We start from the raw sequence: 12,952 nt of genomic DNA, 5'->3' as shown, positions 1-12,952 counted from the left end.
GGGCAGGCTTGAATGTCCTTCTAAACCCCCCCCCCAGAAATCTTCCTCTCCCCTGTTTGACATATTTTGCCCTTTCAGCTAAAGCACAATGTCTCTTTTCTATTTCTATTCATCTTGTAAGTTCTTCTAATACTATCCTCATCATTCATGTTCACATTTTCGTAAGGAGGGAATAGTCACAAGAGATTAAGTGCCTGAACGTGAAGTTCAGCCATTAAGAATTTTAAAAGTGTACCTGGGTCAAGACGGGCTACAAGGACGCCTATGACGCGCTATGCCCATGCACTACGTCTGAACAGTATAGTACATCTTTGAACTTTAGCTTCTTAGAAGCTCCTCTAGATCTCAATTGTGTTTGCTACTTGTCTTTTGGTTTTGTCTTTGCTAGTTGCTCGGGCGGTTCTCGGTTAGCTCTACACGGCTTTGTGATTAAAACTCCATGCCACGCAATAAGTGCACATGTATTACGAATACTAAACTCACTGATGCAAAGGTCCCCAAGGCCGTTTTTTATTTATATCCTTTCTCATTCCCGACTCAACGTTATGGTCGGGATTTCCAAGCTGGCGCCGTATGTTGAGTGACACTTCTGGCACGCCCCCTAAGCAACTAGGGTCATCTAAAGAACGAAATCCCCTCGTTACAAATTGTCCTATGATACTAAGTACTCTTACAACGTCTCGTATTCGCCCTAAGATACGTGCGTCAGAGGATAAGATGAATGCTCATAGACATAAGAGAAAGAACTCTACTAAAACTATGTGTTCTTACCGATTCCTTAGTTTTTCTTTATGATGGTAATCCTATCCTCTCTCCTTTTACTTAGCTACTCTAAATGATTTATTGATAAATATATATAGAGCTAGTGGAGTATAGCAAATTCCTACATAAAGCTGAGCATCGAAGTAAAGTAGACGCTATTATAAAATAGGTTCTTTAATCTTTATGCAAGAGTGCTCAGAGTCTTTAGTAGCTTGTCTGCATGTAAGCCACACCCTAAGCAGTAGTCTTTTTCGAACGAGGAGATCTTTCAGCTTCCGCCCAGTCTGCCTACCTATCTTATCACGAATACGACCGAGCAAGGTGCTGCGTGAGCAAAGAATGTAGTCTCCAATACTCACAAATGTCTAAAGGACTTCAGACAGTAGGCGTGTCCTGTTTATCTTGCAGTTCAGACTCGTACTATGATTGTATGACCTGTCACGGTTGATGTGGCCCCTTGCGGCGAGCTGCCTCCAGGTCGTCGTGAAGGAAGAAGGACTGAACGTGGGAAACGCAAGCCGCTTTATATACCCTGTAACACATGCGGCAGTAGGCTGAGGCATCTATGAAGCCGGTGAGGGAATCAGCCTGAGAGGAGCTCATTCACTCGGATCGTTGTTGTGGAAGAGTACTGAACGTGAGAACGACGCCGTCTTGTGATACATTCGCACGTCTCGAACAGAAAGACTAGACTTGGGTATCTTTCCAGAATAGATCCACTCAAATTAACTTGCAGTATTTCCAAAGGGAGGTGTAAGGGGTTTTTCTAGATTGAGATTATCAAAGGAAAGCTCAGTATGGAAATCGTAGCCATCCTCTACAACTTGGGCATACGCAGAGACACTACTGTTTGTTATATAAGATCGGTTAGAATCAAAGCAAGATTAATACATCTCTTTAGGCGTCATGCGTGATGTTCTAAATCAAATCACTCCAAGCTGCCCAAAGAGCGTTTCAAGATCAAGCAGCACAGGTCACAAATCGGAGATGCGCTATTAGAAAAGAAACAAGTGCATGGAGGAGATCTTGTCTATATACCAAGTAATGTGAATACCTTTGCCTACTGCCCAGGCCAGCTAATATCGACAATGAACTTCATAAACCCATAAAAGAGCTCTGTCTGACGATTACAAGGTCATACTCTTCTGAAGACATACTTTGACATTGGAGTAGACATACAGGGAGTAAGGCTACCTCGAAAGGACCTCCCCTGGTAACGACGCCATCCACCGAGAACCAAACCAAGATCAGAACAAAGCTCCCTTGCCGTTCCTTATTAAACACAACAAACAACGCATCCCACTTGTTCATCGAGCGAGTCCCTAACTTAGAGGCTTGAACATCCAACATAACTCATCTCACAATCACCACTAGCTCACGGAAGAAGGCGCTTCTCCATCAACCATCAATCACCTCCCCCAAACTCACAAGCCCCTCACTTCTCTACCTTCAGGCGCAAAGAGCCGCAGAGAAAAGGGATGCTCAAGGCACTCGCCCTCCTTCCCAGGGTATCGGAGTCACCAGAACCAATCACCAAACACCAACACCATACCCAAGGTAGACTGAAAGAATCCCCTAGAGTGGTGAGATGGTGGCCTGTCAAACACGTCCACTTGCGCATCCTCTCCCCCCCTCCCCCCCCCTCACCTTCTCTCCACCACCCCCCCCCCCCCCCCCCCTCCACCACCCCCCCTCACCCCCCCCCCCCCCCCCCCCCCCTCCCCCCCCCCCCCCCCACACCCCCCCCCCCCCCCCCCCCCCCCCCCCGCCCTTTCCCCCGCCCCACCCCCCCCCCCCCCCCCCCCCCCCCCCCCCCTTCTCCCCCCCCCCCCCCCAAATCACCCCCAATCCTCATCCCGCACTAAGGAAACGCCCAATGACGGTGGCAGCGCATCTCACCCGTCTCTCCAACCGGCTGTCCATGCGGGATTTCCGTCAACTCGTCGTTGGCTTTTTCTAGTATACCGGTAGCCAAGGGAAAGAATTGAAAAAGGGAGGGAGGGAGGGCTCGGCTAGGTCCGGTTCGGCTCTAGACTTGTCACCAAGGCCGGAGCTTTTTCGCAGAGAAGGTTGGATGATGGGATGATGTGCTGATGATGGCAAAAGAAAAGAATTCTCTCATTTTTGGATGATTGGCTTCTGCAAGGATAAATGAAAAAGTGTTTCCCACCTCGTCCGTCTAAGCCCGGAGTAGGAGACCTACATGGATGCTGGAAGATAAGTTTGGGGAGAGAAGGCTCGTCTTCTCCATACATGTACCATATTTAGCCGGGCTGAGTCTCCTGATTAAAGGTACTTGACTCTGCAATTAATCATATTCCAGCTCCTAGCTCCTCCCCAACATGCCATTCTGTGTAAGAATATAATTTCGAGTAAAGCTTGACAGACGGAAACACCCCTTCTCAACTCCTTAGTTCCCGAAGAAAAGGTCCACCTACCCCGGACCCGATCATCGCCCCAGAACAAGACACATGCAGCTTTCGATATGGTGTGATGCAACATCTGCACCAGGCAAAGCTCCGTTGCCGGCGCGGCTCTCGCCTAGCATCCCACTGCACTGGAATGATGATCGGCAGCTTCCATAGGCCGAGCGTGTCAAGAGAGACGAGCCGCCGGCCGGTCGCTGCGGTGTCAAAACCCCCTCCACTGCCGGTAACGGGGTCGGGGTTGCACGACGCCCGCCGTGCAGCGAGTGCGGGGGAAGAAGGCTTTCTCTCCACCACGTGTGTGGACGCCGCAAGATGGCGGGAAATGGATCACATGAGCCCGTCGAGAGCCCAATCACTATACGGGGGAATTTATCGATCCCTCAGTGGCTGGTTACAATGCTGCCTATGGAAACCCAATGCTCGATTCCGTCTCTCATAGGGCCAATATCCAGGGCTGCCGTAGTCGCAATGTTCCAGAGACAGGAAGGCACCAAGGGAATAGCGAGGCCTAGAACATCGTCTGAAAACACAGACCGTTGCATCCGGATCAGCAAGACTAGGGCCGGGACAAATCAGTCAACGCCGTTTTGGGATGTGGTTGTGCCGACGTGGTACTCAACGCGGATAGACTTTCTATTCGCGCTTCTAGGTCGTCTTAACACAGGGAATAGCGCGGTATACACCCGTACAGCAAATGAAACATCGTTGAAGCCCGACCCAAAAATTGATGTGACAAGCAAGGTTTGGGGAGGCTAGGAATAAGTCGAGATTCGCCTGTTGCAGTTGTCTAATTTCTAGACTGTGGTATATCGATGAGAAACTTCTTTCCGGGGGGATCAGACACGCATTTGCCGTCGCTAGACAGCGTATATCCCAGCCTGGAGAGTGGCAACACCAGCAATACCGCGAGATATCTTGCCTTTGATCTGGCATGATCGACATTGGCAATAAGCGCTGCAATGGCAGCTCATAGGCGCGCGTGCGGATAAATGAGTGTCTTTAAGCTCAAAGATATGTCTGGTCGAGGACTGACTTTCCTCATACACGGGGTAGGTGAGAAGAGTGCGTACATCGCCGCATGGCGACATACGCATGTCCATCCCATGCCCAACTATCCGTCAAGACTTCAGTGAGACCACGCAGTCAACGTACCATTACGGCGACAGAACATTGACGATCGTTGGCAAACACCGCCAAGGCGGGCGACTGAGGAGAATTCGAGTTGCTGCTGCTGTAGTACGTAGTTCCAGGAGACAAATGGCGCTTGCAAGGCATCATTGCGTCAATGGCAAAAAGCAGCCACCATACAGCCGTAGATGCTGGATGACAACCCCGACTTCGGTCCTTTGCATATCGGATGCAGGTTGCCCTCCTTAGGCTCAACGGGTGATGAGGTCACCCAATCCGTTCCATACTCACACTACGACATGCTGTATGTATCCTGCTGGAGTGCATCTTCAGACCCGAGAGTCAGGACCGAAAAGCGGCACGTAGGCGCACATCCGTACCGTAGCGAGGGAGTCATCCAGTACTCTGTAGATGCTAAGAGCCAGTCCGACAGAGTCAATCGAGACGCTGAACGCCAATGATGATCCATCCTCACGTCAAGGAGATGTTCCGTATAATCTGCCATTCCTGGTAAGGTCTGCCGACGGCCAAGCGCCGGATAGTGGCCCGAGAGGAACGCCGATCAAGGAACGCGTACAAGAAAGTTAGAAGAAGTGTCGCTCCCGCACTGATCGGCAGTAACTACTGATTGATAGTTACCCAAAGATTGATACCGCCCATGACACGTTTAGAAGTCATATGCAGACACTGATAGAATCCTTGCAATCTGGCTTTAAGGGTATGAGGCGCCGCATGATCTGGGCCGCAGGATGAGGTCGATTAAGCACGAAAATTATGTGGTAGACCAATAGTCCCCATGGCGTCGGATTCGATACCATCTGGTCGCCTGTCCTATGAACGAGATGGAACCTGGATGCCTGATTGTTCGCCCTGCACCGTAGCACGGTGAAGTGCGCGTTGGGCCGACAATAGACCCTGAAAACACAGCAGCAGTTGATAGGGGCGGGGCTTTGCGCCGTCCTACGGAGTAGAGTATGTCGAAGGGACCTAACAGAGAAGACCCAGAGCAGCAATGAGATAGCACGTGTTAGGTGCTCAAGATCTGTCGTGAGCAGGGCCGATTCTCGGGAGTGGTGAAGCAGTAGATCCAGCGAATCATCGTCTGACACACGGCGGTGGTCCGAAGCCAAGATGACAGCAACCCGCATAAGCGAAGGAACAAATGAATTTGGCAGAAACGGTCTCTGCGCAGACGCAGGTTCGGTCATTCTGCTGCAAGTTCGTAAGACAAGCGTGTCTCAAACGCCTGCAGATGGGGTTGCAGGAGCTGGATACTCTGCATTCTGCTTTGGGATAATTGACTTCGTCATACTGAGCTGTCAAGCCGCGCAATGAATCGAGGATTATGGGATTTCCATCGCAAGGCCGTGAGTCCTGATAACTGCAACCGTATAGCCTCAAGGCCGCCTTGTGGCATTTGCAAATCGATGCAAACCAGCGCCAGAGCTGCCATTGGTCTCTAGATAAGATGCATGCCGAGTAAATAGGGATTCGAAAGTATTTGTGCCCCAGGCAAAGATGCAAACTAGGCAGCATGCACAATTCTACCAGGTCCCAGATACCAAGAATGCCTGCCGAGTCGGAACTGCAGGAACTTGAGCCTGGTATCCAGAAGACAGCGAAGCGAGAGAGGGCTCTGGGGCTTTGATCGTGACCGCCTACTCCAATGAATCAAGCGCAGCATGCAGCCTCGACTCTGGCCAAATCGTGGGGCTAACTCGGCCGTTGGGCATCAGCGAGGACGCTCGAAACATGAAGAGGCGGTGGATGATTCGTCACGATGTTGTTATTGGAGCATCGAACAGGGCTTTTGAGATGGAATGCGGTCCTCAACGCCGCGGCCGCTGTAAGCGAAAGGGCAGTCGGTGTCGAAGGTGACCGTTTCGCAATCCTGAAGTGTTACGCAGGAGCCATCGGCGTGTCTTCATTGCACGATGCAGGCAGCCCTAGAAGCCCCCAAAGATCCCACCGCCATCGTCGTCCCAGGCCAGCTGAGGACGAGGTTGCGGTGTGTGTGTGAAGCGGCAGCATCGTGGGGAAAGACGGCGTAACGATGGCGGCTGGTTGTGGCTGACGATGGAGGAGCTAAATTAAGCGCAAGAGACCAGGCGGCCAACAAAGCTGGTGGGGTTCATCCAAGACGGTCCCTGACTCTCTGGGACTGCGGCGTGCCTCGTGCTCCGTATCGAAATGGAGACGACGCAGAACTAAAGTCGGATAGATTGACTTTTGTCAGACGCCATGGCAGCAGCCACAGTCTATCCGTACACTACATGCAAACTCAGGTCTCCAAGGGCGGGCCAGTCTAAGGGCTGTGTGCGCGCAGTAAGCGTTGCCTGTGAACCGTGGGGTACAGAGCAGGGTCTGGTGTTGCGCACGATGTGTCATCCGTTCCCTCTGTGATCAGCATGTTGGATACCTGAGCTGGGCTGGACTGGTTGACGCGGGTTACGGCTATGCAGTGCAGTGGCTATCGACGGGAATTTCTAGAAGGCCTTTAGTCTACACGTGTTGATGGAGTCGTATGGGGCGCTTGAGGGTGGCATCGCGGATGTGACGACGGGAGGCCGTCGTGGATTGGGCGGCGGGGCAGGGGGGCAAGTCGAACGTTGCGCCGCGATGAATTCATTGCGTGAGACGGAGTATTGCGTAGTAAGACGAAGTCAAAGCCGACGGTCGTAGGTGGCACGTCACCTAGTAACTATCTGGAGATCCAGTGAGTGGTGCGGCGTGGAGTTTGGTGTATTACTGCGTACACAGAGATAACGGGGTTGCCAGCGAATGAGAAGAATATGACGGAGAGAAGGGTGGCAGATGAGGGAAAAGAGGACGTTCTAGATGCAGGTCGAAGTCTCGTCGGGAAGTTGGCAGGGGATCATTTCCAAGCTGGAGGGACAAGAGATCCAGGGAGGCAAGGAGGGGGTAAGCTGCGCTGCCTTGGCTGCGAGTCGACAAGTCTAGACGGTGACCAAGAAAACGGGAAGCGATCCGGGAAGGGCGACGAGTGCCGATCGTTGAAGCAACGGATCAATCAGACAGGCAGAAAAGAAAAAGCCAGCAGGAGGAAATTCTCCCTGGTGGGCGGACGATCCTCGCAAGATGATTTGGTCATTTGGCATTCTTTTTGGGCGAGTAACCTCTTCTTTCGTATTCTTCCTGTTGTATGTATTAATTAGGTCATCAGGTATCATGTTTTCCCATCAGCCGCGCGAGGAAGCACAACGATGACTGGAAATGGCAATGACACGGGCGTCAGGATTATTCGGATAGGTCCCTCCCTCCTGATGACACGACACGTTCATTCAGGCTTTAGTCGCCGCCCAAGCCACAGCAGGCGGCCCACGAGGTATTGGGTCATTGGCCGCGAGAAAAGAGACCAGCTCCGTGAGAGCCAGGCCAAGCAGGCACGCAGGCAGGAGTGAATCTTCTCGGTCTCTGCTGGGATATCCAGTGGCCTGGAGACCATCCGATAGACCGCCTTGACTTTGGGACTCAAGCCAGCCTGTGTGCGGCGTGCCTGTTTCCAGCCGTGAGTTTCGATAGCGATGACTGTGACTTTCACTCAGCCACGAGAGGCGCCAGCTGGTTTAAGAACAAGTGACTGTATTCGTAGTAGTGAACATGGGGGGACGTGGGTTGTACGTGGCGGTCGTCGGGCTGGAATCGTTAGCTTACAAACAGAGTTTTGGGGGGCTTTCCGATCAAAATTGATGGGCAAGCCGCAAACCGAATGTTCCCGACCTGCCTTGTGGCCTGCCTGCGTCTCCAGCGGGAACGATGCCAGGAATAAGCTCCAAAGCAGGTCTCCATTCCGACCGTCCCAGCGGGACACTCCCTAAGACTTCCTCGGTCCCTCTATCCTTGCAGTGAAGAATCTGGGTGCGACTGTGGGCTCCGACCCTTACTGCGTACTGCGTAGAAGTTAGCGGGCAGACAGACAGGGTCAAGGTCTCTAGGAAACATGCCACCGGAAGCTAAAACCGCGAGACCTGTCGTGCCACCCTGGCTCCCTTTCGAGCAATGCTGCGAGACGTATTCGCTGTCGGGCGTCTTTGAAATCTTCAGTGTTGGAGTCGCAAAAATGGTGACAGCGAGAAATTTGCAAATGCGACACGGCGCCTTATTCGTGGGACATTGTTGCTCCCCTAAAAGTTCCTTCGGCCAGGCCAGAATCAAAAGGCAAGAGGTCACAAGCAATTCGTACCGTATAGGGCAGGGAACATCCCACGGCGGGCCACCGTTCCTGCTTTCCCCGTTTCTTGCCCAAGGTATGCGTACCTTCCATCTTCCATACCTTACCTTACGGACACCTTATTACTTAGGAAGGAGGACTGAGAAGGCCGAGAGACCGCTGGCTCCTTCCCGGTGATTCTTTTCCCTCGCTCGGCCGGGTGACTTGTCTGCATTGCAAAGCCAAGCCGAGCGAGACTTCCTCCCATCTTTTCCCCCCCACACATGCAGTGCCTTCGTGTCTCGTTGTCGCCAAAAATGGGGGAGGGATTAAGGAAATAGCAAGATAACATGGTACATGACAGAGTACGGGTCTGTGTACTTGTCGCCATGTCACTACTTTACTGTTCCGAGTCCTCCTTCACGCCAACTCGCTCAAGGATGAGGCACAGAATGACTTGTCGATGACTTGTAACTCATCGTCGCCTTCGTTCACGCATCCACATTCCCCAAGAGGCAGACCGTCCGTCCATTTGGGCGACTCACGCCTCTGGCGGTGGCCTGGCCTCTCGCCAGCCATACGGAAAACCCTGTCGCTCCTCCTCCCTCTCCAACCCATCCATCCCGTCTTGTCCAATCTTTTGGGGTTCTGAGGGAGAAGACCATACAGCAAGCAGCTGGTAGTGGGCACCGTAAGGCATCTTGGGTCAAGCAGGGGGGATGGCAAGTACTTCTGAGTTGTACCTAAGGGAAGGTAGCAGTGCAGGGCCGGTTGTTCCAATTCCAGTCGTGTGGTGTCGTACCGCCTGGGGTCCTTCTGTAGGTACTCTGTATACCTCACTACGTACCTCAGGTACCAAAGTACCTATCCTGAGCTGGACGACTTTCCCCGTCTCTGCCGTCGCTGCCTCTGCCATCTCCGATCCCCGTCCTACGTCTTCCCTGCCCGTCCGCGCCAGAGCTGCCCACCCTCCGTTAAGAAGCAAACCACCTCCCACCCGTCGCGCCCCGACCCCCAGCATCACGTATTACTCTTTCCGTCCCTGCACTTTTTTTTATTGCTCTCATCGGACTGCCCTCCTGCCTGATGGCTATATTCTTGCACTTGTATCATATCCACGAACTCTTGATCATACTCACTTTATAATCACTCTCACATCTCAACTCCTTTCCATCCCCAACCGCCTCGGAATCATACACCCCCTGCTTTATCCAACCGGCCCCATCGCCTCAGGTCCTCATCGGAAACCAACACCCTGGCTTCACGTCAAACACACGTTATTGCCCAATCCTTCACCAACCTGCACAATACTTCACGCCCTCTTCCCCCAATCTCTGGAGCCCAATCTGCCAGCTCACTTGCTCAGAGGCCTTGTTCCATTTGGATTATATGAAGCCTTGCTCCCTCCCCTAGCAATCCTGGCATACAGACACAGCTCTCCTACATTGTATAACTTCAACAATACTCCTCTCTCAACCTCGAGTCTCCCCTCCGGCTCAACCAGCACAACACACAATTACATATCGCCATGTCACATTCATATCGGAAAAACAGCTCCAAGAGCTCGACAAGTAGCCGAGACTTCCGCAGGAGTAGCGAATCTTGCGACTCATACGAGACGTATGAATCACAGAGCACAACACCCACTTCTTACTATGCGAGCACCGAAGCGTCATCAGTCAAAGAAGCTAGGACCGTCTCTAACAAGATCCCGCCCGTCTACGAGGAAGACATATCCCCTTCTACTAGTAACTGTTTGAGGTCTTCCGTCGACACTTTCGACTCAAGTTTGGCTTCGGACGACGAAGATGAGCTTGAGCTTCAACGGGAAGCCGAACTAGACAACTTCGACAAGCACCGCGACATCCCGCCTTTGCCTACCTACTACCGTGATATCATCGACACTGATGTACGGCCATCCACACCCCAGGACTTTGGCAAACTGTTCCCATCCATGAACAGGTTATCTATCTGCCACGACGAATTTACCCCGGACGGCAACATGAATCTCAGAGTAGACACCGTCGCCCCCGGTCGCCGCCCCTTCAACATTCAGCTCTTTCACCTGCGCATGTACGACCTCAGCAAGCGTGAGTTCTCGCTCCGACGTTACTGCCGCGAATCCGGCCGCGAAGTCTGCAACTCCAAACGCAAGTACGTTGAGGAAACCAACCAAGAGCGACCAACCCTCCAGCGATCCGTCTCAAGCGCCATCAAGACCCTCTCCATGAGGAGACCTCCTCTGTCGCGCACCAACTCGGGCGGCTCAATCTTCGGAGGCAAGGGCAAGGACGGAGCTTCGCAGCGCCCACAGTCCAGCTCTTCGTCTATGCGCACTTTTGGCGACGACGCGGCAAATTTCAAGCGTTCAGCCTCATTTGAAGCGAAATCCAAAGCTCGACCGGTTCCCAGCAACACCATGAAGCTCGAGTTCTCCAATTATGCGCGCGTCGACGTGTCACGCCGCGGCGGTGCCAACAACAAGCGCTACGAGTTTGACTGGTGGGGTCACAAGTACCAGTGGAAGCGTGTCACTGACAAGAACCTCGGTGTCGTCTCTTTCCACCTCGTCAAGGACGGCAACAACGACGCCCGCGATGCCGTTGCGCACATTGTCCCCGAGACACGTTCGCCCAACCAGGTTATCGAGGATGAAAGTGCAGGTGGCTGGGTGCCCCCTTGCCACATGTGGATCAGCGATCGCAGCGTCCTTGACGCCGTCACCGACGTCGCCGATGTGATTATCGCCACCGGCCTCATGGCCCTTGTTGACGACTGCATCAAGACCCGCTGGCAAACGAAGAAGTTTACCCGCATCCCGGTGCCCATGACCTCCCGGTCTGTCGACGTAGAGCATGTTGGCCCCAAGGCCTTTATGCAACACCTTTTCCAGCGCCGCCCCTCTGATCAAGCTTCAAGTCCATTGCGACAACGTCCGATTTCGACTTATTGAGATGAATGCAGGAGGCGTCACTTTCTGATCAACTCTTTTTTTCTTTCATCATTGGAAACCAAAACTTATCACTTTGTTACGGATTTCTCATCTCTTGCGGGGGACAAAAAAGAACCAAAAACAAGCACATTTTCGGATGGAAGATCCAAATCGACTTGAGATCGACTTACACAGACTCCAAGAAGGGAGCAAAACACAAGCAGCGGATCATGCGCAGCACATACATAACAGAACAGGAAACAACACACAATGACAGCAATGTGGATATGATGGGCAGGACACGGTACCATGGGGACAATTCCTCCCGCTCACAGCATGGAGTGGAATGGCGTTTTGGACTCCCCCTTTTTTTCTTCTTCTTTTTTCTTCTTCTTCTTCTCTTTGGAGTGTGTGCATCAATCTCTCTGTATGTAATTTCTTACTTTTTTCCTTCCATGGAAGATGCATCAAACAGGCGCTGGACTGGAAACCCCCCCAAGAGCTGGGACGGAATGGATGAATTGGATGAATTGCGAAAGCAAGCAAGCAAGCCCTGTACGAATCGAAACGACTACCTTTGAAACCTCTTCCTTTCTGGACTAGGTATTTCGTAAATATGAATGAAGGCACAAAGATGCATCATTGCCTCGATTCTGATTTGCTCAAACTACCTCATTGTGCGTGACCGAAGACACCAACATGACCATGGAACATTTTCAGCGCCCACTGCTAATGCTCGATGCTCTGAAGAAAAAAAAAATGAGAGAAGGAAGAACACACGCTCACACAAGCTCGATTACACGACGGACAAGAATACTGAAGCTTTTCCGTCGTGAGTGGAACGGGTTACCTATCGTCAATGTCACACCACACAACTCCACTCCCCATCGTGAGATTTCGGTACGACGCCAAGCCCAGCCGAGAACGTCCCCCCCCCCCCCCACAAACGACACCGACCTGGCGACACCAGCTCCGCTCTGGCGTGACCCATGACGTTCCCCCGGTCCGTCCCGCCGGTAACAAAATGCCAAACTTCACTATGCCGTTTACACCAACTTCGCTGGGTCCCGGCCGGCCGAAAAATCACCCCACCACCGCTGCACAAAGCACGTTCTCTGCCTTTCCCACCTTGACAGCGGAAGGTGGAAGAAAGGAAGGCGTACGGAGTATCGTGGAAGAGCTTCCTCGCTTGTCTAACCGAGCAGAGGAAGCGACATCTCACCACCACCACCATCGTAATTTTGCAGACGGTCACCCGGAGTGCCCTGAACGGTCTTTGTGTTCCCCGGTTTTCTGGGGCGATGTCAAGATTCGGATTTATGACGGAATGTGTCTCTTTCCATCGTCGTACTATCTTTCTCCGCTCTGTTCCGTGATCTTTATCGGAATCGGGGGTGTTTCGAGGAACCCTCTCCCCAGCATCTGCCCTTTGCGGGGGTGGCAACAGGCTTTGTCCATTCCACATGTGTCGTGTGTATAGGTGCGCGTGTTGCAAACGCTCGCTCTTTCCGCCAATGTCCATCCGCCGCG

The 12,952-nt window shown here is 52.5% G+C and overlaps 2 protein-coding genes across 2 annotated transcripts; one reads left to right on the top strand and one right to left on the bottom strand.

The window, feature by feature from the left end:
- Nucleotides 1–10,018: 10,018 nt before the first annotated feature.
- Nucleotides 10,019–11,443, top strand: CCOS01_09673 (uncharacterized protein; the record flags this gene model as incomplete). The annotated part of the gene is made up of 1 exon (XM_060457830.1): nucleotides 10,019–11,443. The coding sequence occupies one exon, from the start codon at nucleotides 10,019–10,021 to the stop codon at nucleotides 11,441–11,443; it is 1,425 nt and encodes a 474-aa protein (XP_060310995.1).
- An 841-nt stretch (nucleotides 11,444–12,284) lies between these two features.
- Nucleotides 12,285–12,944, bottom strand: CCOS01_09672 (uncharacterized protein; the record flags this gene model as incomplete). Its single annotated transcript, XM_060457829.1, has 1 exon — nucleotides 12,285–12,944. The coding sequence occupies one exon, from the start codon at nucleotides 12,942–12,944 to the stop codon at nucleotides 12,285–12,287; it is 660 nt and encodes a 219-aa protein (XP_060310994.1).
- Nucleotides 12,945–12,952: the final 8 nt, after the last annotated feature.

The sequence above is a fragment of the Colletotrichum costaricense genome (genome assembly GCF_030867565.1).
Source record: "Colletotrichum costaricense strain IMI 309622 chromosome Unknown Scaffold_10.1, whole genome shotgun sequence".
NCBI classification, from domain to species: Eukaryota; Fungi; Ascomycota; class Sordariomycetes; order Glomerellales; family Glomerellaceae; genus Colletotrichum; species Colletotrichum costaricense.
This window is presented reverse-complemented; position numbering and strand designations above follow the sequence as displayed.